Source organism: Ammospiza nelsoni, chromosome 20 (genome assembly GCF_027579445.1).
Source record: "Ammospiza nelsoni isolate bAmmNel1 chromosome 20, bAmmNel1.pri, whole genome shotgun sequence".
Classification (NCBI taxonomy): Eukaryota; Metazoa; Chordata; class Aves; order Passeriformes; family Passerellidae; genus Ammospiza; species Ammospiza nelsoni.
This window is the reverse complement of record NC_080652.1, coordinates 810378-836635: the sequence shown is the minus strand read 5'-3', so window position 1 is coordinate 836635 and position 26258 is coordinate 810378. Positions and strand designations below refer to the sequence as shown.

General features: G+C 58.8%; 1 protein-coding gene across 1 annotated transcript; it reads left to right on the top strand.

Moving 5' to 3' along the window:
- The first annotated feature begins 1581 nt into the window (after positions 1-1581).
- NPDC1 (neural proliferation, differentiation and control 1) lies at positions 1582-22825 on the top strand. The gene is made up of 9 exons (XM_059486482.1): positions 1582-1765; positions 14410-14553; positions 19621-19728; positions 19855-20028; positions 20144-20210; positions 21151-21235; positions 21386-21465; positions 21566-21662; positions 22611-22825. The coding sequence occupies exons 1-9, from the start codon at positions 1672-1674 to the stop codon at positions 22686-22688; spliced, it is 927 nt and encodes a 308-aa protein (XP_059342465.1). The 5' UTR covers positions 1582-1671; the 3' UTR covers positions 22689-22825.
- Positions 22826-26258: the final 3433 nt, after the last annotated feature.

Below are 26258 nucleotides of genomic sequence, written 5' to 3'. Positions count from 1 at the left end.
ATTCTGCTGGGAGCAGATGACATGGCTGGCCCCATGGCATGCTGTCACCCACCTCTACCTGGCACCTTCCTGCTCAGCCATGGTGGCAGGGGAAACCATGAGCAGGTGGCAATTCCTTCCAGAGCCACGCCTGACATCCCTGTCATACCACACCATGGCAGCTCGCTCTCAGCATTCCTTGGACAGGCTTGGAGCGGGCTGACAGCCTGCCAGGGCACCACTGAGGCTCTAATGGGGCTCCCACTGTGAGCGCGTGGGCTGGGGCTGAGCCCAGCCAGGCAGCAGGGCACAGCCACGGCAATCCCTACCCTGAGAATCAGGCAGGGCACAGCCACGGCAATCCCTACACTGAGAATCAGGCAGGGCACAGCCACGGCAATCCCTACACTGAGACCAGCCAGGCAGCAGGGCACAGCCACGGCAATCCCTACACTGAGAATCAGGCAGCACATGCTGTCCGGCAGGATCCCAGACAGCAGGTCCCATTCAGCATCATGTCATTTGTGTCTGTGCCAACGCCTCAGGTCTGTGCCCAGAGCATGGGGCCAGAGACTGGATGCCAGGATTTTGCAGAGCATCCCCTGACTCCATGGGGGAAAACCTTGGGTGGCCTGGGAGCTCTGCAGCAAACAGAGACAACCTGGCATCCCTGTTGGACATGGCTGTTGGTGTGACTGGGGTGTCCATGTGGCATCTCTGGGCCTTGTGGCTGTGGAGGCACATCACCACCAAGCATCCACTGTCCTGCAGCCAGATGGGACATTTGTACTTGAAGGGGACATAGGGGTTGAAAAGCAAATCCTAGAGATATGAGACTAATCCAGGATATGGAAAGAGGTTTTGCAAGGGAGTGACCCAGAAATGTGGCTCTCACTGGGAAGGGAGGGGGTGCTTTGGCAGTGTACTCCTCTATCCAAAGCCAACGGCAGATGAGGTCTGACAAACGCAGCACTCAAAGCCAGGTGCCACAGCTGCAGAGCAGGCAGGGATGAGATACCTCCAGCCATCAGCCTAAACATTACCCCAGCAGCCACACGACTGACAGATGACATTCCCCAGCTCATCACTCCCAGAGTATGCCATTCATGTGGGACTGGGGGAATAACCAGATCCTAACACAGCATTACAGACTGCACTGGGGAGGAAGGGACCTTTCAAGGTCATATAGTCCAACACCTCTATCATGGCAGAGACATCTGCCACTTGCTCAGAGCCCTGTCCAACCTGGCTTTGAACGTTTCCAGGGATGGGACAGCCACAGCTTCTTTGAGCAAACTCTGCCAGGGCCTTTCCCCTCTCATAGGGAAAAACTTCTTCCCAATATCCCATGTAACCCTGCCCTCTGGCAGTGGGAAGCCGTTCCCCCTTGTTCTGTCACTCCAGGCCCCTGTCCAAGGTCTGTGTCCAGCTCTCTGGAGCCGCCCTGGGCCCTGGGCCGGGCTCCGCAGCACTGGGGGAGCCGCCGGCCCGCTGAGGCCCGAGCGCTCCCGCGGGGGCTGCGGGGCCGGGCCTTGGCGGCGGGGGTGGAGCCCAAACGGGCTGGAGCCCCGCCCTCCGCCTGGCCCCGCCCTCCGCCTGGCCCCGCCCCGCCGCCCGCAGCCGCCGCGGCCCCGCGCCCGCCCGTGTCCGTGCCCGTGTCCGTGTCCGTGTCCGTGTCCGTGGACGTGGACGATGGTGGCGGCCCGGGGCGCTGCCGCCCGCCGCGGAGCCCTGCTGCTGCTGCTCACCGCCCTCGGATCCTTCCGTCTGCGCCTCGCCCGTGCCGGTGAGTACCTCCTCGTCCCCCCCCACTCCCGTCTCCGTGTCCTCTCCCTTCCCCCGCAGATGCTCGTGTCCTCTCCTACGACGAACCCTGGTGCGGTTGCTCCCCCTCTTCTCCCTCATTATCCCCATCCCCACCAGAGATCAGCATCCGTGAGTGTTCGTGTTCTTGGGTGGAGCAAGACAGGAGATGCCCCCGTCACAAAGCTCCACGGGGGTTTCTCCCACCCCGCAGCGCTCCCCGGGGACGGGCAGCGCCTCCCCGTCACTCTCCTGCCCGCTGCTGCCGGCAGGGGCCTGGCAGCGGGTGGCAGCGCCGCGGGGCTGGTCCCCAGGGGCTGTTGAGGGGGCTGGAGGGACCCAAAGATGTGGATCCTGGAGTGGGGAAGGAGCACGTAGTCATGGGAGCGGCCTTCATGAAGCACCTTTATTGGGAGGAAAAAATTAAAACAACATCAAAAACCACAAAGAAAAAAATAAGGGCGCTGCAGTGACCCGGGGAGCCTCCGGGGCTGCGCTGGAGGGAGCCCTGTTTGCCCAGCTGCCTCATTGCCCCGGGAGCGGCCTCAGCACCGCCCCGTTACACCGGTGACGGTGACATTTCTGCTCTCCGCCGTGGCAGAAGGAATGGGTGGCCTTCGCGCCTTCCCGTGCAGCACCGCCCTGCTGTCTGCCGAAGGGTTGTTTCGGGGCGTTCAGGTTTAATTTGCTTGAGGTTCGGGGTCTGGGTTAGGACATTTCCCCTCCTGGGGCGTGTGGCACCGGACGTGCCCCGTGTCCCCTTGCGCCGTGCCCGCTGCTGGGGTGCGCAGAGCTGTGCTGGGCACAAACAGCGGCCCCACAGCCCCGGGCAGCCCCAGGCCCCGCTGCTGCCTGCGGGGAAGGCTGTGGCTGCCCGCCCCGGGAGGTGCCGTGTTCCTGCCTGGGTACGGCCTGTCTCGGGCAGGTGCTTTCCGCCTGGCTGGCGCAGGAGCCGGCAAGGGCCTCCTGGCTCCCAGCATTGTTTGCGAATCCGATATTGTTTCCCTTGTCGGGCTCCCGGCAGCGCGGACGCCGGGCTGGCGGACGCCGGGCGGGCAGCCTGCTGTCACCGGGCCGGGTGGCCTCTCCGTGCTTCTGAGGGGCGGCGGGAAGCTGCAATATCAAAGCGTCTGTGTGTTTCCACGTCGGAGGGTTGGAGGCAGAGGTGGGGATGCTCCTGCGCTCCCCCTCTTCCCACGAGCCAAGGCTGGGGGGGCGCAGCCAGAGGTGTTGCTAACACAGGCTGAGATGAGAGGAAGGAGATCCGGGCTCAGATGAGCCACCAGTGATCCAGCATAATCTCTGCTCCTCCTGAATTTAGGGGTTAGTGTGGGATCATCTGGCCTGGCAGTGCTGGTTGGGCTGGGTCACTTGAGGGGCTGCTGGGGTGGCTGTGCCCAGGTGCTGTCAGGGAGTGGTGACAATTTCCTCTTCCCTTCCCCTCCCTTCCCAGCACTAGGAGGATGCTGGAGATGAGGTGAGCATGAGGGGCCTGGCGCCACATCAGCAGCCTGTTCCAGTGCTGGGATATTACATGCTCTTGGCAGATGTGGGATTGGATTTTCAGCTCAACCTCTTTCCCCTGAGAGAAGCTGGGGATGGTGTCTTTGCACTGTTCCCGACAGCAGCATCCCATTGCCAGGAGTTTGAGGTTGTATGGCAGGTGGCAGTGGGGAGCTCCAGATAGGTTTCTCCTGGGGATGGTGGAAGAAAATGTCCCTAGGGTGCTGGGCAGGCAAAGGAGTCTCTGTCCCAGCCCCACCACCTTTCTGTGAGTGCAGTGGGGCACAGGAAGCATTGGCTGTTTCTTCTCACTTTATAATTGCCTTTCTGAGCAGATGGGGCCAAGATTGGCTTTCTCTGGGGGTGACTGCGAGTGGAGGTGGCAAGCCCAGGAGCAGCTTCTGTTCTGTGGTATGCTGGTGAAACTGGCTCCTGGCAAGGAGGGATCCAGGGAGAAGTCCTGCACCACCATACTCATGTCCTCCTGCCTCTGCAGCTCCATCAAAGCTTCTTCAGAAAGCTTCAGGAGGTTGGCATCTCCTCCTCCTCCTCACTTTCCTTGGCTGGCGCTGCGACCCAGAGCCCCTGCAGCAGATGCCATCTCCCGGGATGCAGCTGCACGTGGCTCAGTAACATCCTCATCTTGCTGTGAGCCTGATCCAAGCTGGAGAAAGGGCAGCAGTGCTTTAGAGGTGCTGCAGGTGGTTTAGGTTTGCTTGCTACTCCTCAGCTGGGCTTTTTTCTCCCACATGTCTATGCATCACACCAGGCTTTGGGCAGAGGGCCTGCCTTGCTTTGTTTTCTGGCTTCATTTCCTGGAACATGAGCGACAGCCATATTTCTCCCCGCTTCTTGAGTAACTAGGTTGCCAAATTTCATCTATTATTATCATTGTTATTATTGTAAACAAAAAGACCCCAGTTTTCCAAAGGAGATGACAGGCTAGAACCCCATTTTTTTAATAATCCTGAACCCCGCTGCCGCAGCCATCAGTTCACATCCCAGACATCTGGAGAAGATGCTCAGCAAAATCTGAGTTTTGTTTCCAGTCCAAGTGACCCATTTGGCCACGTTTGACCTGCTGGCTCTGCACTGCTGCTCCTCCTCATGCTGCTCTGCAGGGACGTGGGTGGGAGCACGGATGCTGCTGTTGATACTGGCTGCCCCTGCTCTGCAGTGGTGTAGGTACTGCTCAAAATTCCCAGCTGGGCATGGCTAGGCAGGAGCCATCCCCTAGGAAGTTCCCAGGCTGAGCCTGTGGTGGGACTGTCCATCTCAGCTTTTCCTCCTTGCCTGCTTGTCCATCGCTGCACTGGGAGCAGGGTTGGGACTCAGTGGGTGCAGTAGCCCCAGGGACCCCCATGCTGACCCCTGAAGCTGCTGCAGCTCCAAGCCACTCTTGGGAGCAAGACATTGGGACTGGTGCTGCACCTGTGGTGGTTGCAGGGGCCTGGCTGCCTTGCCAAATGAAGGGAGTGATCTCAGCCCTGCAGCATTCTCTGGGTTGGTCTGCAGGTAGCAGCCCCAGTTTTTTCTTGAGGCACAGGAAAGGTTGTCTGGGTCCCCCTTGGGAGTGGTGGTGGGCAGTGATCCCATCCAGTCACCACGTCCCTTCAAGCCTCCCGTGGTGGGGGGTCCTCTGCCACACTGGTGCAGACCAGGTGTTTCTCCAGGCAGCAGCTAGGGTGCTGCCCATGTGGTTTTATTCTTGGAAATAATGCCTTCACCTTGTTATCTGGAGTTACTTGTGCTCAGCTGGTTCTTCCTGTGGGAAAGGAGCCCTTGTGGGTGTGAGGTGTGGAGGAGCTGGGATGTGCACCACAGGCATCCCACAGGGCTCCAAGGAGCTGGTACCCATGCCAGGGACATGAGCAGGGCTCCATTTGCAGGCCTGAGGGGGGGAAATGGGTGGAAAGATGTCTGATAATTCCAATTACAGAATCAGCATCAAGGAAGAGTTTATGGAAGAGATAGGGTGAAAATCCCTCATCCCTTTTGCTGTAGCTTTGTGGGGACTCACAAATCCGTGTGCACCCCAGCAATACCCTGGGGATGCCGATGCGTGGAGAGCTGGAGCTCAGGGTGGGGAGACTGGGATTCTGGAGCCAGGGGCCTGCTTGCACTGTGCGGGGTCCCGTCCTTTGTATCTGCAGTTTCCTGGCAGCTCTGGAGACTGTTCCCCCACCCCAGGGATCCCTCAGTTCCCAGAGAGCCTGAGTCTCCCCGCAGCTCAGGGAAGGTGCATCGATGTTTGCCTGAACTGTCTCTTCTGGGCCATGGGGGTATTAAGGGAGGTAATCGGCTTAGCCCTGCCGGCTGCTTCTGGGGGGGCACAGCATCAGGGGGTGACAGCCTGGGCAGGGCACTGGGGACACCGAGCTTGCTGGTAGATGCTGGAGACTAGAGGAGTGATGGGGGCTATCAGGGGTGACAGTGTGGCAGGGGGAACAGAAGGGGTCACAGGATGCACAGTGTGCTGAGGACAGGAGAGGTGTGGCAATGCTGGAGACAGGAGGAGTGACAGCACAGTGGGGACTCTGGAAGGAGAGAGTTAATGGGGGCTGCTGCACACAAGAGCGATGGGCATGTTGTGAACAGGATGGGTGGTTTGGTGCCCGGGGACAAGAGGGCTGATGGGATGGCCTCTCCCCATGTCCAAGGTGCTGGGTCCCTGGCACAGGGTGCAGAAGCTGCCATCAGTTCCACCCGTGCATTAAATCCATAAACACTGTGCCCTGGTGCTGGGGCCCCACCAAGAGCTCTGGGTCTGGTCCTTGAAGGGAGTAGTGGCTCCCCTGGGCCGGCTGATCCCTAAACCCTTGGGGCTGGCCCCAATGCCACTGCCAGCACTGAGGTATCTCCCTCCTGTGCCTCGGCATAACCCAGCACTGCTGCTGCTCCAAATGGCAGCTGCAGGCCTGTAATTAGCCACTTTGTGAGCTAACGAGAATTGCAACAGGAAGAAACTGTCCGTTAAGTGCCTGGAGTGAGATTTGAATTGGTGGAAGGAAACGAAGCCAGAGCAGGTCCTGGTCCTGCCTTATCGAGCCCTGGAGCACCGTGGGCTGCAGCTGCCCCTGTTAACCCATGCACACTGTGGCACACGCTGGGCTACTTCCTGCACAGATAGAGGATGGCAAAGCTTTTGAGAGGTATTCCCTGTTTGGGTGGGAACTCATGGCACTAGGTGGGTGACATGTCTGTAGAGTGCTGTCAGGGACCCTGACTCATCAGGATACAGGAGTTCCCTGGGCTCCTGGCCCCTGTTCCCTTCCTACAGAAAGGAGACTGTGGTGGGGGTGGAGACAGGAGGTGTGGAAGGTGCAGGTCTTCAGTGCACCCATAGCACTCATGGCTGCTCTTTTGGGAAAGGAGCTGCTCTGCCTTGGGGACTTCATCATCTTGCACCTGTCAGAGGGAGTGAGAGGGCCCTAAATCAGAAGAGAGGGCAACCTGGTGAGCTGCTGTAATGTGACCCATCCTGCAGCAATCATTCCTGGCTAGGAAGGAGAGGGTTTCCCTGAGCTGACTCTTCCTATGCAGCATATACCCCAAAATCTCTAGGTCCAGCTCTTTTGGCACCATCTGCAGCCCTTTATCAAGAGCCCTCGGATGCTGGGTGCACCAGCACCCCTAGGATGCAGCTGTGCATCCCATGGACACCCAGTTTCTGTGTTGATGGGGCCTCTCAGTTTCTGGGTTCCGCTCCATGGGGCACAATGGCCCTGCAGGTCTTTATCACTGGTGGTGGCTGAATCAGTGCAGGCATAGCTGTGGGTGCAGCCACAGCAGGGTGGGTGCTGCAGCATTTCTGCCTGCCTCTGCTCTTGCATGCCCACCAACATGGAGGGTGCCCACCTGGAGTCCCCTTGATAGCCCTTGTTCCAAAGACTGTTGTTCCAAAGACGCTTCTTCTAAAGACTATTCCAACAGCTGTAAAGGTTGACCCCTTTACAGGGGGTCCAGCACTCATGGGTGAGGAGCTATGTCCCCAGGCATCTGTTTCAGGGTCATGGGCTGGTGGGAGTACCAGGGCTGGTGCCAGGCAATGACTAGACAAAGGGAGCTGGACAGACAGACAGAATCTCCACCTTGAACAATGCCACCTCTGAGCCGCTGGAGGCATCAGCAAAATTTTGCTCGTGCCTCTTTCCCAAGGGCTACAAGATGTCTCTGGTGGTGGTGTGGAATGCTTTGGCTTTGCTAAAGAGAATCTTGGCCCTGGCAGGTGCAGTGGTGCTGCTGCTCTGGATGGATATTTCCAGCTGAGTAGTGAGAGTGCATGGGAGCCTGTGTCTGTTTTCACATGGCTGAGCTATGGTGGCCCTGGCCTGGCAGCTCCTTGGGTGCCGAGCTGTGGGGTGGACTGCCCTCTCCCACCTCCCTGCCATCACACAGAGAGAGTTAACCCAGGGCTGTGGCTCTGCTGTGGCTCAATGGGCAAGTGTGTACCCGTGGGGTGCTCTCCTGCTGCTGGGTCAGTGCCCAGGAATGCCCTTAGGAGGGAGCTGGACCCCACTCCCTTCCTTCCAGACTGCTCAGTGCTTCAGGTGGTGCTGTGCACCACAGCCCTGGCCACCACCTGCTTCACTTGTGATGTGGTGCAAAACTTGCCCAATAAGAAGGGAATTAAAGAACCCAACCCCAGCCCCAGCAGGCTCAGTGCATGTGCAAAGTTCATTGGTATTTACTTGAGAAAAACCTGATAAACAAGTCTCAAAGTGGGTGGTTCAGGCTGCAAAGAGCAGCCAGATGCACGGGGATGAGTGGCACATTGGTGGCAGCCGGGGTCCCCAGCACAGGTGGGTGTGGGTGTGCATGGAGTGGAGCAAAGCCAGCAGCAGGTTGGGGTGGGTAGGCCTGGGGAAAGAGCATATGGCACCTGGTTTGCCTTTGGATTTTTTTATTACTTCTTCTCTTCCTGAATGTCTGAAGCCACTTGTGGCTGGAGACCCCCTGGCACAGCAGGTGGGATGCAGTGGTGCACATCCTGGCTGTGGCAGCTCTGCAGGGCTGCACTTGGGGCTGTCAGCATTTGGGGTTCTTGAGGCTGGGATGCCCCTCACTGGCTTGATGCCTTCCACACCAGCCACAGGCAGGGAGAGCAATGTTCTCTGCTACCTCCTGGCTCTGCCCAGTCTCTGCTGGGGTCTGGATTTGTGGTTTGCTGGAGCAGTTTCCAACCATCCTGGTGCTATCTCCTGTTCCCACGGCCCTACCAATCCAGCAGGCTGCCAGGGCAGGGAACAGGGATGTTTCTGGCCTAGTTAAGTGCTTTGAGTAGTGATGGCACAAATTTCCATTCCCTCAGCCTGCTGGAGATTGCCTGGTTCTGCCCCAGCCTGGAATCACAGGAGCAACTTGGGATTTTGGTGTGCTTGTAGATGGGGTCTCCTCTAGAGCAGGGACAGACTCTGGGGGAACACTGATGTTTGGGAGGCAATGTGTTTGGAGATGCCGAGGGCTTGGCATCTCCCCACCTCTGCAGGAACCTGGCTCAGCTCCTCCTGGCCCTCCCTTTCCCCCTTGGCATTGAGCGTGAAGCAGGAAAGGCTCTGGAAGCCCATCATGATGGACTCAGGGCTGCAGCATGGGTGCCCACCACACTGCCTGTGCTGCCCAGCCCAGGGCTCTGGGTTGGTGGCCCCAAAGCAGCAGCAGCTGGGTGAGGATGGGGGTGGGAGGTGGGGGAGTGGTGAGGATGAGGCCTTTGTCCATTGTTCCTGGGTGGGGCTGTGTCTGGTGGTACTGTCCCATCAGTGGGACTGTCCCCTTGGTGGGAGCAGGGTGCAGTAGAGGTGTTTGCTGTGCAGGCATGGGGAATGCTCCCAGGGGTTCCCTACAGGTGTTCCCTGTCCCCAGTTTGTGGCACAAGGCTGCTGGCACTATTTCTTGGCCCTGCCAGAAACTGTGCTGGAGATCATCTCTGCCAGCTGGGCCAGACCTCAGCACCCACCAGCCAAAGCTGGGAGTCAGGACACAAGCCCTGGTGGCTTCAGGGATGGGAGCTGGTGACATGTTGCATCTGCCTGACTAAATCTGCTGAAGCACAAAGAAGCATTTCCAGCTGCTCCCTTACTGGTGGACCAGCACACAGCGGTGCTGCTGCAGGATATGGGGTCAGACTGGTGCCACATGCTCTGTCCCCAGCGGTGACGTGATGTGACCGGCATCCCCCCAGTCCTGGTTTGCGGGGTCAGCGCTGCTCCGCTGTCTCTGGGGGAGAGGGGGCTTGGCTGCTGCATTTTCGAGGGCAGGAGCACGGCAGTGACGTGAGCAGCTGCTGGCAGTGGCACAGGGACTGCCCCAGCAGTGATGCCAGCTGTGCCCAGGAGTGGGCATTGCTCCTGGGGTTCAGCCCAGTCCCCATCCACCTGCTTCCTAGTGCAAGAGACAGCAGGGCAGGTGGATGCAGCTGGGTCAGGAAGCCCACCAAGCTGTGGCCACCAGCGGAGTGTCCATCCTGCAGTCGCTCTGTGTGTCGCTTGTGACTGATGTGTGTCACCTCTGCTTGGTGTGTCACCCGTGGCTGGTGTGTACAGCATCCAGCCTGGCGTTGCTACAGCAGCTGCTGGCAGTCCCTGCTGCTGACTCACTTCAGGAGCCACATCCCTGGGCATGGGGCAGGGCAGGTGAGGTGCTGGGATACCTCAGCAAGCCCTGCTCCTGCCTGCTGCTGAACAGCAGCACTGCCCCTGCCCAGGACAGGGGGAAGTGAGACCTCGGGGGCTGAGGTCTGATGGGGGCATCATGCCAGCCTGCCTGCCTGATGCCTGCCCGCCAGCCTGCCCTGGGCCTGCTCCAGAGTCCTCCTTCAGAGCCAGGAGCACTTTGCAGAGCTGGGAGGGAGCCACGGCCAGTGCCAGCTGGCAGTAGAAGTACTGGGAGGGCAGGCTGCAGGCAGGGCCCTCAGCAGCTCCCACATTATCTGGCTGGAGGAGGATGAGGAAGAAGAGGAGAAGGAATGACCTTGGAGTGGAGCTGGCAGAGCCCACACCACTGCAGGCCCTGCGGGGGCTGCTGCCGCTGCTGGGCTTCTGTCACGGCCTTGCCGTGGTCTTGCCTCAGCCTCAGCCGGCATGCAGGGGCCCAACGTGGGAGTGAGACTGGCACCCTGTTCCCCAGACACCCCAATATCCCCCCTCAGTTGCCCATGTCCCACCAGGGGCCCTGTCCTGCTGCCACAGAGGGGCTAGACCCAGTGGTCCTGGGCAGGCTGCTCTGTGCCCACGTGGCTGTGCAGCCAGAGCCCTGTGGGCTCAGCCCAGGCCCAGTGGGCTCTGCCAGCTCCCACTGTTGGCACCGGGGCTGGCAGCTGAGAGGGAGGCTGGGTGTTGGTGTTGCCAGGACCTTAAACATTCACAGCAGTGCTCGGTGCTAATTAATTATCCTCTTACGTTCACTTTTATCTCTCTATCTGCAGCAGTGACGCAGCGGGGGCAGTCCCTGCCTCCCTGGCCACACAAATGTCCTCCTTGGGTTTATTTTTGTTTCTTTTTCACCTGTATGTTTTGGCATGAGTATGGAAGAGCTGCTCCACCCAGTCTGAGACTGCTGGTGGCTCTATGCCCTGCCTGGGCACCCCCTGTCACAAGCACTCTGCTGAGTGCCACCCTAGATGCCTGGCACAGCTCTCCCCAGGGTGAGTCTTTGGGGATGGAGCTTTGTGCTCAGCTTTCCCCCATGGATAACACATCCAGAGGCCTTGCTGCTCACCTGACCATGTTTCCTCCTGGGCACAGGTCTGTTCCTGCTTACATGTGTCCCCAGCTGATGCCCACCTGCTGTGTCTGTGCCAGCTGCTGTGTCCCGCCGGCCTTGGGCTGGGGTCCTGCCTGCAGGGAGTCACTCAGCTCCTCCAGCACCAGCAGCTCAGCCCAGGCTTGAGCTTGGTTTAAGGGGTTACCCCAGTTGTGCTGTTCTGGGCTCCCTGCCCACCTGCACAGGAGTTGAGCACCATGGCAGGGCAATATCAGCAATTGGAGCATCCCCCTCCTCTGAACACCCCTGGCACGCCTGGACAGCAGCATCCTGGCTGGGCTGTGTCTGGTGCTGGCTGCACATTCCATATCATTCATTGCTTGCTCCTCTGGTCTGTACTGTCCTGCTGGCAGGACCGTTCAGGGCTATGGTCCTCACAGGACCACAGCTGCACCCCACCTTGGGTCCCTCTGCCCATCCCACTTGTGGCCAGGCCATGCTGGGCTGCACTGGTGCTAAGCAGGGACTGTGGTTGGGGTGGGGGGATCCCAAACTCCCCAGATTCAGCAGCAGCCCTGCAGCTGCAGAGGCAAGACTGGCAGCTGCAGCAGGCATCCTGGCACTGTTACCAGGTGGGTGGCATGGTGGTGACATGGCCACAGCTGGGTGGAGTTGGGACCCACATACTGTGCCAGCCCAAGTACTCTGCCTCAAGGTGAGTGTTCAGGAGGGGGGGACCCATGGCCAAAGTCTTGGGGAACCCAACGTGTGCCTGCTCAAGCACTGGACAGGTGGCACCAGCCACAGGAATGTGTGAGTGTGCAAGGGTGGGGCAGCATTGGGGCAGTGTAGTTTGACAGCCCCACAGGGTGGCAGCGGTCAGGGCTGGATGTGCCCATGTGGCACCTGGGTGGTGGCACACAGAGCGCTCGGTTCCCATCACCTAGCATGGCACTGAGGTGCCCACTCCCACCAACAAAGGATTCTCACTGCTGGGCTTTGAGGTGGGCTCAGGGAGTAAAGCCCCTGTGGGCCCCCTCAATCCACAGGGTGCCCACGCAGTAATGCCAGCTCACCAGTCACTGGCTGGTGACACATGGGGAGCTCTGAATTGCAGCCAGTGACAGCTGGGCAAGCACAACTCATTCCTCAAACAGAGATAACAGCCTTCACTGGAATCCAGCCTGGGCTTTATGTACCCAGTTGCTGGGCTCTGGCTCAGGGCTCTGCACCCACCACTCCTCACAAGGTGGCTCTGAGGCTCTTGTCGGTGTCTGGCTCTGTGGGGTGACCCACACTGGGGTCACTTCCTCCGCCAGTGATCAGCTTCTGGCAGCACCTGCTTTGGGAGGAAGTGTTTCCATGAGCCTGTGGCACAGACAGGGGCCCCTACAGGTGTGTTCCCCACTGCCCCACGGGGCTGTGACATGTCCCCAGCCTAAGGCTGCACAGTGCCACGACCACCTCCTGCCCTGTTTTTTAAACAGAGTGGCCTTGAGAGTAACCCTGGGGAGATGAAGCCAGGAGCCAAGTCCAATTTCTGTGCTTAGACATCTGATTATTTGCCCATTAAGCACTAATTGCCCCCCAGCCACATGGCCAAGCCCCACACTATCCCCAGGGAACAAAGAGTCCAGCAAAAAACCCAGCTCCCATGGGCACAGTGGACACTTTCCCCCACCCTCTCCACACCCTCCAGGCAGCTGTGCCTGGTGTGGGGGTCAGCCAGCACTGAAATTGCAGTTGGTGCACCCTTGCCAGTGGCAGCCAAGGTGGGGAAGGTGATGACTTCCTCATGGAGTGGAGTGGAGAGTTGCCTGGGCACAGGCTGGAGGTTCTTAGTAGCAGCTGCACCCTCCAGGGAGCAGTTTGATGGTGAAATATGGCCATGCAAAAAGCAGGGGGTTGCATATCCCACTGGGGTGATGTCTTTCCTGCACCCTTGCTGGGGGAGCAGAACTGTTATGCTTTCATGATTCGTCTTCTGCCATCTCTAGCCTGTTTAGGGCTCTAAGCCGTGTGCTTGGTGCTGCCCCATCAGTGCTGGAGTGCGCCAGGGCTGTGCCAGGTGTTGCCGTCCCTGGGCGCAGGGACAGGGACAGGGACAGGCAGGTGGCCGGTGAGTTGCTGGTGCCAGTGTAGGCAGTGAGGGCTGCCAGGGACTGCTCGGGGTGCGTGGGCAGGTGCTGGGAGCCTGTTCCTGCTGTGATTCATTGCCAGCCTGGCCCTGCTCCCAGTGCAGCCCCACAGTGCTGCTCCCTGCCTGCTGCTGCCTGCGGGAATGCTGCCGGCGTGGTGAGGGACAAGGTGAGGGGCAGATAGGGCAGCTGTGTGCCACACCCTCAGCCAGCTGTGCAACCCCATCTAGCTGTGGCCCTATCCAGCTCTTCCTCCCACGCAGTTGTGCCCAGCCTGAGTGCTGGGTGGACTGAAGGGCACCTGATTCCACAGCGCCACCACTTTTGAGGGAAAGACACTCCAAGCTGCAGCAGGACCAGCAGTGTCACCATCAAATCTGGGACCCGGTTGCGCCCCAAAGAGCCCCCTGCCACCGGTGGTACCTGAGTGCTGGCCCCTTGTGTCACAGTTCCTGTCTGTCTCCAGCTCTGCACGTGGTTTGCCACCATCACCTGGCCCAGGACTCAGCTTTGTGTAGGACATGGGGACCTTGTGCCCAGAGAGGTCCACTTCCTGGGATGAAGACCCAGCCACGATGGCACTGCCATGGCACAATGGGTTGGTGAGGCTGGACCTGGGGGACTCATGCCTGTACCCAGGGAGTGGCATGAGATGCCCCATGAAACTGTGAGCGAGGTTTGGGGTGCAGTTCAGTGCCGGGGAGGGCTGGCTCCCACTGCTTCCTGCAGGGAATCCTGAAGGGATGGGAGCCTAAGTCACAGCACTGTCACATCCTGCTGAGGCTTTGGGGGAGTTTGTGACTTTTGATTTAACAGTCACCACACCAGCATCAGTCTGTGCTGGTTGGATTTCATCTCCCCATGCAGGGTAGGCAGCAGCAGGAGATCCTGGTGCTGCAGCACTCCCTCATGTGTCCCACAGGATGGTGGCACCCTGGGGCTGGGGACCCTTGGGGGGTATGGGCATTGCATGCTCATCACTGCAACTGCCTTGTGCATGTCATGGAGTCACAGACTGCCTCAAGTTGGAAGGGACCCATGAAGATCATCGAGTCCAACTCCTCGGTAATTAAGCTCGTGGTTAATTCCAGGTGGTAATGGCCTTGTGGAGGCAAACTGGGGTCTTGGGGCAGCTGTGGTGAAGCCCACTGATAGCTGGGAGCTGCAGCAGGGCAGCCATGGGCAGCCCGGGGCAGCTGGGTCCCCCTTCAAAAAGCTGTGAACAGACCTGGGGGTGTGTTTGACCCCTCTCCCCCTCCTGAGCTGTTTTGTCCTGTCCCCACAGCAGCGTCGTGTCCCCGGAGCCTGGACTGTGCCCTGCAGCGCCGGGAGTTCTGCCCGCCAGGCTCAGGAGCCTGTGGGCCCTGCCTGCCCCCCTTCCAGGAGGACGACCACGGGCGCTGTGTCCAGAGGCAGCTCTCACCCAGTGGTAGGTGCACCCACCCTCCACCCCTGTGCCTGCACACCTACCCTGCCCCTCTGCAGCTCTGGGAGGTTCTGTGCCTCAGGACAGCCCCCCAGCCCAGCAGCACCCCATGCTCTTCCTTCTTTCCATGGCAGCTGTATCTATGTGGAGGCAGCTGCTCTTCTCCCTCTCATCCCACTCACCTCAGCTGGGGGGGGTGGTTTTGGGCTGGCAAACCCGTGCTGCTCTACGTGCATCCTGCTCTGGTGATTGGCTCTGTCAGCACTGTGGGGAGCTCCAAGGACAGGAGTAGGACAGGCAGCTTCTGGGGATCTCCAGGATATTCACGGTCTGCCTGGCTCTTCCAGGGTTCAGGCTTTGCAGGAGCAGGGGAGCCGTCTTCAGCACACAGAGCAGTGACTTGTGCTGCCCATGGCCTCACCCATCCCAGGGTGCCAGTGGGATTTCAGTGCCTGATTCCCTTTGGTTTGAGATATTGGTCGGTGGTTCAGGACTGCTGTTTCCTCCTTGGGTGATGCCCAGCATCCATGCTGGGAGGGCTGGAGTCAGCTGTGACTGGGAGCACCAGTCCCTGGCTGCACACCAGGGCACCGAGGCTGTGCTGGGTGTCATTCCTGGCTCCGTCCCCGAGGGATCTGTGGGGCTGTGGCAGCCTGGGTGCAGCAGCCTGTGGTCAGCCATCCCACTGCTACTGCAGTGCTTGAAGGGTGCTCCCAGTGCGGCTGTGGCACCTGTGCCCCTGCTTCAGCTGCAAAGACAGTGCTGGGGGCCAGGCATAGGCATATTTTAGTGTGACAGTCAACTCTTCATGCAGCTTGGAAAGCTGTGGCAGAGTTATTTCTGTGCCCCCTTATCATGAGCTCACCTCACAGGTAAGTTAAGACCATAATTATGGCTCTACACAATTATTTATTGCTATAAAGTGGAGTGGCCTCTGTGGCTGGGGAAGAGGCCAGGACTGGCCAAACCCTCAGGCTGTTCCTGGCAGGTTCTGCTGGGGACTGCCTGGATGCAAGGTACTCTGGAGCACCTGAGTCACCTCCTGGTGCAGAACCTATTGGTATCTCCCCCAGCCCACCCTTCTCCACCTGCTCTTCACTCTCGCTGCCCCCAAAAGTCTCCTGCTAAGGGGTTCCCAACTCCTGGGGAGCTTCTAAAAGCATGCAGGATGGCCAAGCACTGGTCATTGAACCAGGGAAGCAGGTTCCCCTGCATCTGAACTCCATGCAGACATGGAGAGATCCTCTGAGTTTTAGGGGATTGCTTTGTGTTGTTGAGCATGTTCAGGGTCCTGTTGGGGGGCAGTTGGAGATATCCTTCACCTATGGCTCAGCCCAGGTGGGCACACGGATGATGTCAGAACCCAGCATGCCTTCAGTGCCATTTCTCCTAGCAGGAGAATTACCCTGTAAATCAGAGGGGAGACCCCCAAAGCAAGACCCTTTGGCTGAAATGAGAGGGATGGCTGGGGGGATAAGAGGAGCTGGCACAGGAATAGGGTCTAGACTTGGTGTTTAACAGCAGTCAGTGCCCCTGCCACAGGTTCTTCATTCACTGGCACTGAATGGCTTTAGCAGTTGTTTATAGTTCATTTTTTAATGTGGAGTCTTGAGAGCAAATTCCCCTCTCGCAAGGGCTGCACATGTGCTGGCATCTCCATAGCAACCCAGCTCCTTTCTGAAGGATGTGCCCACAGTTGCATCCTTATGCAGAGAGATGCAGGACCATGGTACCATCCTCTAAGGACCCACCATGGCAGGATGGTGACACCAAAGTCTCTCCCAGTCCTATCCTCTTGTCCCAAGCAATGCTGCTAGCTTGTGGCAGCAAAAGTGTGGGAACTGTGTTAAATAAAAAAAGGGGATCTCCTCCCAAATCCTTTGTTTTAGCATTCTGAGGATGCCCAGCTCCTCTTGGCAGGGAGGCACCATTTGTTTTGTCATGGGAGCTTTCTTTCTCATCCTGCCTGTACCTTTACCTGGTAGCAGCACTGGAGAGGGCTGTGAGGATGAAGAGGGGCTGTGATAGCTGCATTTAGGGGGAGATGCAAGGCAAACAGGGGGCCGCTGTAGCCCAAGGATGCCTAAGCCTTTGAAGGGGATACCCATGCAGCCCTTTTGCTATGTAGGCAGACCCTTTAAAGGGTTACACATCCTTGAGCCACTTGTGACTGCTGGTGACACCAATCCTGGGATCCTGCTGCTGTGCCATCCCCACTGCTTCTGGCAGGAGCCAGGGATCCTCTCCCAAAAGCAGCTTCTTGAGGTGAAACGCACCATTTGGGGTCTCAGGAGGGCATGTGAGTGTTCCTGCCATTATGTGTAAGGCTCTTGGCATACCTGGCACAGAGATGAGATGGAGATGGAATGGATGGAATCTGGGTACACTGCATCCCACAGCTGGCTGTCTGCACCTGGCTGCTGCTGTCTTGCACAGGGCTCTGAGCTCCCCAAAATCCCATGCGCTCCACGGTGCTGCATGTGTCTGTGCTGTGATGGGTTGGAGCGATGTGCTTTGTGATAGTTGGTCTTATCCTGCTTGTGCTTGACCAGCATGGAGCCCCACTGGGCTGCAGGAAGCACTTTGGGAAAAGGGGCCTCAGCTCACAGACATGGATGTTCATCCTTCCCTGCTCGCTGTGCCACCAGCATCAGAGGACAGCAGCCATCCTGGGCAGGACTATAGCAGTTAGTGGATGTATAAGAATTTTGTGCCCTCGTGTGGACACTGTCAGTTACAGGTTTCCTCAGCCCAGGGCAGAAGCCTCATGTGTCTCTTCTTGGTCCCTGTTTCCCCAAACTGTCAGGGTAGGTGTGTGTCCCAAGGTTGAGCCCTGAGGAGCGCCAGGGGCAGAGCAGAGGGACTGGGGGGCTGTGTGCCAGCCTGGCCATGACATCCTGCTGCAGCACTGGTGGCAACTACCATGAGGGGGCACCCAAACCCTGCACAAGCCCTGCCTGCTCCCCTGAGTGCCCCTGAGCATGGCCTGTGTGCCCTGTCCTGTCTATGCCCTGTGTGCCCTCCCTGGACACTGTTCCTCTCCTGCATCTCTGCTCCTGCTCCTGGGGCAGGAGCTGGGGCTCTCCTCGGCCCCCTGTTCCCTGGAGCAGCTCAGGGCAGCGTCTCACACACCCACAGTGCCTGGCAGGACCCAGCCCTCAGTGCCCTCAAAGGCCTGGTGGAAATTGTGGCATCACTGGGGGAGGCTTAGCTGCCACACAGAATGGGAGGCAGGCAGCTTTTAGCCACTTGAAGAGAATGTGATGATAAAGCTGGTTAGTGCAGGTAAGGAGCACAACCCAGGCCCTGCAGCAATGCCAGGACCCCAAACCACTGCCTCAGTTTCCAATGTGCCACTTGACACACCCCCACAGGGTGGGAGACTGAGGAACCTGGCAGCTGCTCTGGCTGTTTTTTCAACTTTATTTTCCTTTTTCCAGTCACATCACATCCAACACCAGTGTGGTGGCACACATGGGATGGACAGGGTTGTCCCCTATGGAGACAGACTTTTCCCTGAGTACAGAGGTGAGCAGGAGCCAAATGTCCCCATCGCAGGCATTAGGGTGTCCCCTGGCACAGGGCTATCCCAATCCTGGGCACCAGGATGTCCCCCTAAGGCACAGGGCTGTCACACTGGGTCCCATGCAACTCCCTTGCCCGTTGGGAGACGTTGGCCCTGTGATAGCCCTTTGTCACCATGGCACTCACCTATTGGGCACAGCACTGGCACAGCCCCAACCTGGCACTACTTGACCATGGCACTGCTCTGGGATGCAAAGAGCCAGGGAAACCCAGGGCTCTAGCTAAGGGTAGGAGGCTGGGGGCAGTTTGAGGACAGCAGGGCATGGAGGATGTAGGGACAGTGACTCTTGGTGCTTTTGTTTAAAGCAAGAGTGTCCCCCTTTTAAATTGTTTTTTTGGCTCATGTGGTTCTGAGTCATGGGGCAGCAAGGTGGCGGTTGTGCACGGCTCCAGAGGGAATCAAGGTTTATTTCCAAACACTGGATATGAGGACAGATTCCAGAGATGTAATTCTTATGAACTTGAATTATGTGCCAGTACCACCTTGCCTTAGTGTGTCTGGATTTAGGCCCCAGGGCTTCTCTAAGGGGACAGTCTGAATATGGGCAAAGGAAGCAGGGGTAGGATGAGGATTGAGATGGGGACAGGGATGTCTACTGCCTTTGATGTTTCAGTTTAATTCTGTTAAAAGCAGTGGTGAGTGTCAGAGCTGGACTCTGCTTGATGAGCCTGAGAAGAGCGACTCCACTCTTGCTGCAATGCTGTCACCTCAGGCCAGAGTGGGATCCTGCCTGTTCCTAATGCTGCAAGAGACCCCTGAAGAGCAGATGTCCCTGGTGGGCACTGTGCTGGAACGTGGGCTTGGACAGCCACCTGTGAGATGCTGCTGGGGCCAGCCCCTGGGGGTACATCCCTTGCTGCATGGGGCTCCCAGAGGAGCTGCATCCCACCAGGCGCTGGGCAAGAGCCAACCTCTCTACTGGAGCAAGGGCTCCCATGCTCTGCTGAACAACCAAGCTGAGCTCTGCTCTGGAGTGGCTCCAGCCACTCTGCTCTATAAAGGACCCTGGTCTATTTTTGAGGTGAAAACCAGTGTTTGGGGTGTCCCTTGACTGTAACTGTGCTGAAGCTGCCCCTCACCCCTGAGGCAGCAGGGCAGATGGGGAGTATCTGTCCTGGTCCAGCTCCCATCCTTCCTTCCTCGGAGCTGCTATGTAACCCCAGGGGCAGGTCCTGCACATTAGGTGCTGGCACCCTGCCCTCTCTCACAGAGTCTGCAGGACCTGCTGCCTCTGGCATGAAGGCAGATGCTGTTGCTCCTGATCCTCCAGCATTTGTGGGGTGAAAATCCCAGTGAACGCAGCAAGGACACGTGTGGGTCCTGGGGCCCAGCTTTCAGAGAGCTGCATCTGAGGGGCCTCAGACTGAACTCCTGTGTTTGCTGGAGCTGGGACAGGAGCCCCTTCTTGGGGGTACTGGTCTCGCCCTGGCGGTGGGCACACACCTGCACCCCACAGTGCCCATCTCACACCTGTTCTCCCATAGGACGGACCTCTGTTCCCAGCTTGGAGGCAGAAATTGATTTTCTTGCGGATGTGCTGGCCAGGCAGGAGGCTCCTCGCCACCACCCACTACAGGATGGCAGACCCAGGAGTAAGTGCTCATCTCTGTTCCTGGCGGTGCCAGGGACCCCCTGGCAGCCAGACCCTGCACCCCTGGCAGGTTTGCCTTCTGGTGCTGCCTGGGCACCACTCACCACTGCTCTGTCTTCTCCTGCAGCCACCCTGGTGCCCAACAGTGGCAGACAGCGTGTGGCCAGTGGGCTGAGAGAGGGGCGTCTGCAGCAGGATCCCACCGGCACCATGGCAGCCACCACCTTCCCCACCACTGCCACCATCCAGAAGTACCCGGTGGAGGCGTCCCCCATCCCTGAAAATGACAACATGGTGCTCGGTGAGACCCTGGCACTCAGAGGAAGAGGTTTCACATCCTCACCAGGGAAGCATGGGCTGGTGTCACCATGCTGCCAGCTCACCTGCTGTCCCTTGCTGTCCTCTCCACCTGGCAGGGCTGATCGTGGTGTGCACGGTGGCCGGGATCTCAGCGCTGATCGTGGCAGCCATCTGCTGGTACAGGTGAGCTGGGGCTCTGGCCAGTCCCTCAGTGACTCTGTGCCCAGGGCAGTGTATTCCCACGCTGCCCAGGCTTGGAAGAGGGGCAGTAGTCCTGCCAAGGCACGGCATCAGCTGGCTGGGGCAGGAGGACAGTAGGGAGACACCTCCGTGCCAGATTCAGGCTCCTGGGAGCAGATGGCACCTGGTGTGGGCTTCGCTGTGGCACTGGGTGCTGACACTGCCAGCACGTTGGTGCCTTGTGCCCAGGCCCCGTGGGATGGAGGTGGTTCTGCCTGTCACAGCTGCCATCACAGGGAACAGGGCTGACCCTCCAAGGGTCACTGGCTCCTCAATGGAGTCGTCTGCTCCTATGGCTCCCCACATCCTCTAGGATGAACTAGAGAAGTCATTGTGCCTACAGTGGGCACTGGTGAGGCACTTCAAATTCTGGGTTCAGTTTTGGGCCCCTCATGGCAGGAAAGACATTGCAGGGCAGGAGCATGTCCAGAGAAGGGAATGGAGCTGGCAAAGGGTCTGGAGCACAAGTCTTATGAGGAGCAGCTGAGTGAGCTGGAAGGGCTCAGCCTGGAGAAAGGCAGGCTCAGGGGGACAATCATGCTCTGAACAACTCCCTGACAGGAGGGGGCAGCCAAGGGAGGGTCAGCTCCGCTCCCAGGGAACAAGGGACAGGATGAGAGGAAATGGCCTCATGCTGTCTCAGGGGAGATATAGGTTGGATATTAGGGAAGATTCATGTAAAGGGTGGTCGGGCATTAGGCTTTAGGAAGGGCTGCCCAGGGAGGTGGTGGAGTCACCATCCCTGAAAGTGTTCAAAAAACATGTGGGTGTGGCACCTGGGGATGTGGTTTAGTTGTGGGCTTCGGCAGCGCTGGGTTAAGGGTTGGGCTTGATCTTAGAAAACTTTTCCAAGCTTTGTGATTCCAATGCCCCTTCCTGGCAGGCTGCAGAAGGAGGTCAGGCTGGCACAGAAAGCAGACTACTCAGCCCAGCGAGTAGCCAGCCCCCTGCCCTATGACAAGATCTCGGTAAGGTGCCCATGTCCCGCACTGTGAGGTGTTTGGCACACGGGACTCAGTGCTCTGCTGGAGGGATTCCCACACGGTGGAGGCCCTCCAGCAGCCAGCCTGGGGCCCTCCACAGCCCAGTCTCCACAGCTGTTCCTGCTCTCTCCACAGCCTGGGGACAAGACGCTGGCTCAGAGTGCCCAAATGTACCACTACCAGCACCAAAAGCAGCAGATGCTCTCCCTGGAGAAGTAAGCAGCCTGGTAGCAGACAACGTGTCCTGCCATTAACTGGGATGGTCCTCATCGTCCCACTGGGTTTCACCTCCTCTCTACATCTTCTTCTCCCCAGGCATAAAGAGGAGCCCAAGCTGCCGGACTCAGCATCATCTGATGAGGAGAATGAGGATGGAGACTTCACCGTGTATGAATGCCCGGGGCTGGCTCCGGTATGTGGGTGCAGGAGAGCCAGGGGTCCCTGTGCCTGTGGGGGTGTCCAGTAAGTGCCTGGGACGTGCACTTCAGTGTGAGGAGCCTTTTCCACGTGTTCTTCATCAAACTTATAAGTGGTCCAACCTCTGCCCCTCTGTTGCCCCCATGTCCCTGGCCAGCTCCCACTGAAGCTCTCCAGTGGGCAGGAATGCATGTCCTGGCACAAGGATTTCCTTGGGAGCAGATGACTGGAGCAGCCCTTGGCCCACCTGACCCACGGTCCCGCTGGCGACAGGGGCATGGTCACCCTAGGCACGGGGCTGGGGGACTCGTCCTCGTGCCCTCCCAAGGCCTGGAGCAGACATGAGACCCCTCACAGCCAGAGGGTGTTCTTGGCGAGCAGGGGACTCTGGGGACGGGCATAACAGCCCTGGCTACAAAGAGCACAAAGGGACGAAGAGGAGCCTTTTACATGGTAATAGCTGCGGAGCGCGGCCATCAGGGCCCAGATCCAGGGTCATCAGTGGGTCTTTACAGGCCCATTAAAGGGCACTTGATCGCAGGCAGGCAGTCTGGACAGGGCATCCAATTCCTGCCAGCCGTGCTGTGGAGCCCATCCCGGGGTCCCCAGTCGGATCAAGAAATGTTCCTGCCAGCAGGGCTAGGACTGCTGTCCTGGGGTCCCCAGCCTAACTGTGGGGTCCCATCCCACCCAAAACCTTGGGTTTCACACATAACCCCACCTCATTCCCTCCTGCCAGGAAGGCAGCACCTTTCCAGGGTGACGGAAGTCCTGGTGTTTGTCATCCATTGCAGCCCACTTGGTAGCCCCCTTCCCCTCCTCCCTCCTCCCTGCCGGTCTGGGGATCAGACCCAAACCCCTTGGGCTGGGGCAGCTGAATCCCAACCTGCTTTCTGACCTCCCACCTTTTCTTTCCGCCATCCCTCTCCCGCCACCGCGGCAGACCGGAGAAATGGAAGTGAGAAACCCGCTGTTTGACGACTCGTCCCTGCACCCCTGCAGCCCCAAGCCGCAGCAGTAACGCCCCGTGTCCTGCGCCCAGCGGGGCGGCCGAGCCGGGGAGCGCCCGCAGCTGGGCCGAGGGACGCTGCCAGACTGTTCGACGCCTGCCCAATAAACACCCACTAACAGCTATGGGGGGGGGATCGCCCCCGTTTCCAGCGTCCTTGTCCTCTTTGCTGCTGTGATCGCGTCCCTGCATTGCCGTTTGCTCACAGCTCTCGCGGGCGCTGGGGGGCGGCTGCTTTGGCACAGAAACTGGTGGGGGAAGGGGGGGCTGCGGCGCTGTCCCTTTGTAGTTGGCTCTGAGGAGGGGGCTGCTGCCCTAGCTGAAGCTAGACTGATGCATAGCAGCTGGGAAGGAGCCAGAGAGAAGGTCAGAAAGCAGAAGAGGGCCAGGAGGGCTGGGCACGCTCATGCCTGGCATCACAGCTGCCAGCCTGCCCAGAGCACCTCTGCCACAGATGGAGCCTTTTCCTGGAGCAGGTGGCATCACTGAGGGCTTCAGTGCCCATTCTCCTCCAGCCCTGCCTGGGCAGCTCCTGGCAGCAGGATAGAGCTCCAGGAGCCAACGGCAGGAGCAGCTCAAGCAGGCACTGGCATCAGTCCCCAGGCTGCTCCTTCAGATGCTGCCCTGTGCTCTGACCCCAGTAAGAGTGCTGGGCTTCAGGACAGTCCCAGTGCCACTGTGGCCTGGGAGCCATCAGTCTGTGCGGGCAGAGGATGGGCTGTCTCTTACCCCAGGCCTCAGCGGGGTAAAAGCTCAGAAAAAGTGTTCAAGGTTTTGTTTTTAAGCTTATGTGGCTGTGGAGGAGGAAGGAATAGGATTGGAGGGAGCTGGGGTGGCTTGAGGGGACTAGCCAAGGCGTGGGGGCTTTGCTGTGCTGCGTCAAACCCCACAGAGCCCATGCCCGGGCAGCGTACCTGTGGAGCCTGACACTGTGCATTCTCTGAGCATCCCTCTGTGGCAGGTGACAGTCTCCACTGCTCCATCCCAGGCACCTCTTGGGCCCCAGGCACTCCTTGCACCCCTATGTTGCCCACATCCAGCCTCACCAACATGTTCTTGCTTGGAGCCCAGTGCTGCTCCTCCAACCCTCCCGGGTGTGTAGGCCATGAACCCCTCCAGTGGAAGGCCCAGAACAGGGTTTGGGTTACTTTGCACAGGCGTGGCTTCATGTCCAGGCCCTGTTGTGGACTGTCATGGACACAGGTCACCGTGTATGCTCACCGGAGCCATTGCACACTCAGGCAGGCATGGGCAGGGCAGGCAGCAGTGGCAGAGATGTGCTGGTGAGTGGTGGTGGCATGGGACTGTCCCTGTCCCTGGCGGGGTGGCTGACAGAGGCCATCACAGCACAGATTCTGTCCCCATGTCCTGCGCTCCCCCTCCCCTGGGCTGCTGCCACTCTTCCCACACCTCTCGTTGTTGTTGTATGAATTGTAGTTATTTTAAAAGGAGATTTTATTAAACGACCATGTTTGAGACCCATGCGAGTGTGTGGTGTGGGGCCCGAGGCTTGGGGGGCTCCTCTCGACAGTGGGGTGGGACAAGGGGACAAGAAGGGGGGATGCTGTGGTCCCCAAACCTTTTCTAGGGAACGGTGAGCAGCCATTCTGCTTCTGCAGCTGGAGTAGTGTTCAAATCCTTCCCAAGGGTTTTCCCAGGCACAGAAAGAGCCGGGGATAATTTTCTTGTCTCTCAGTATTTGCCAGGTTTCAGCAGGGAAAGGTCGGTGGGAGCCCCCGCACCCAGCCCTGCAGCACCCACCAGCCGCCCCCTCCGCCCCTTGCCCCCGGGGCCCTTAGCACCTCGGGGATGACAGATAAGGGCTATCGAGTCCCCGCATTGTGTGCAGCCCAGTTCCTTTGATCACGCCAGCCCCCCATCAAGCTGATACCATCTCTCCAGGTTTCAGCAGCCGGAGGTGGGTGCTGACTCACCGCCAAAGCACCCACCCAGGATGCTCCTCTCCTGGGAGTCTCCAGCTGCACCCCTGGGCAATGCACACCCCAAATAACCCGGGATGCCCCCAGGGCTCAGTCCTGGGAAAACCCAGCCTAAAACCCACTCCTCTCTGCCGAGGTCCCCAAATTTGTCCTTCCTTTGTTCCCACAACCCAGCTGTCTCTCTTGGAGCACATCCAGACATTTTGGGAAGCTCTAGCTTACAGTAAAATTTGACTGTTCTGCTGGGAAGACCCCCTTGCTCCAGGCATGGAGGCCACAGGAGCCCTGTGTGCCCTGGGAATCCCTGTCCCTACCACACATCCAGGCATGGAAGAGTCATTTGTCCAGGACCAAGGGCCCCTGATGCAGACACCCAAGGCCTTCAGCCCCCACCTCACTTCCCACAGCTGTAACACAACAGGGTGAACTCACTGGTGTGTTCAGGCACTGTGATGGTGTGGGCAACACTCACATTATAGCCCAGGGCCTTCATAATAAGGGGACAGAACTGGACCAAAACACCCCCTGTGACTTTCCCCAGGGCTAGGTTTGGAAGCACTGACTCCATACTGTCCTCCTAGGCCAGCTGCAGCCCAGCAAGCTGTGCTGACAGGGACCAGATCGGTGTTCCTCCAGGCATGGGGTTTCTGGAGATGAACCCCCTGTCCAGCCCTCCTTGGATGGTCCTGGAGTGGCCCCCCCTCACCACAAGACCCTGACCCACCACATGCAGGACTGCAGCCCCCCTTCGGTGGGCACTCAGGGGTATCCAGCACAACCCTCCCAATGGCCCTTCCATCACCTGCCACAGAAAAGGGTGGTCTGACCGTGAATAAAACATCACACATACTCATCCACTCTCTTAAAATCCCAAGCAGCTGGAGCCACACTAGCACACTCAGCAGAGGAAGGATGGGCAGATGTACATCTCAGCCCACTCCAGCCTGCTGCCATCTCAGCAAGCCAGTAAAGCAGATGCATTTCTTTCTGCTGTCATTTTCTTAGCGGGATCCCACTGATCCCTGGCTGCCTTAGACAGAGACAGGCTAAGCCTGGAACACTAGCAGGTTCCAGATATGGGCTGATGGAAGGATGCATCTATCCATCTCCTCTGGAGCAGGCAGAAGAGATGTGGTCACTGGTGCTCGAAAACTCTACACAATAACTTCACACGCCCCCCCCCTCCAAATCACCCAAAATCATTGAAATGTATGGGGGGGGCACACACTGAGAAACCCCACTGACTCCTTCCACATCCCCCAGCTAAAACCATCACTGCCACAATGGGCCCTCGTGCCTACAAAGGGGCCGGTTCAAAGTCAACGTCTCCCTTCCCCTCTGTCTGTATATGAAAGGACAAGGAATGCGTTTGAGGGCCGGGGGGGCTGGGGGGGGGGAATGGGGGGGAGGGGGGCCTGGGAGGCTTCCCGGGGGGATGGAGAGAAAAGTAGGTTGGCAGGAGGAGGGGTCCAGCCCGGGAACAATAAATCAAAGGGAAAGGGAGTTACTGCCTAGCCAAGGAGCTTCTGAAACGCTGGGCCGCAGCAGGAGCTCGGGAGGAGCGGGGCTGATGGCTGCCATCGGGGTCCCGCAGAGAGATTTCCTCTGCCCGCTGGCAGCGGGGCAGGCAGCAGCACAGCGG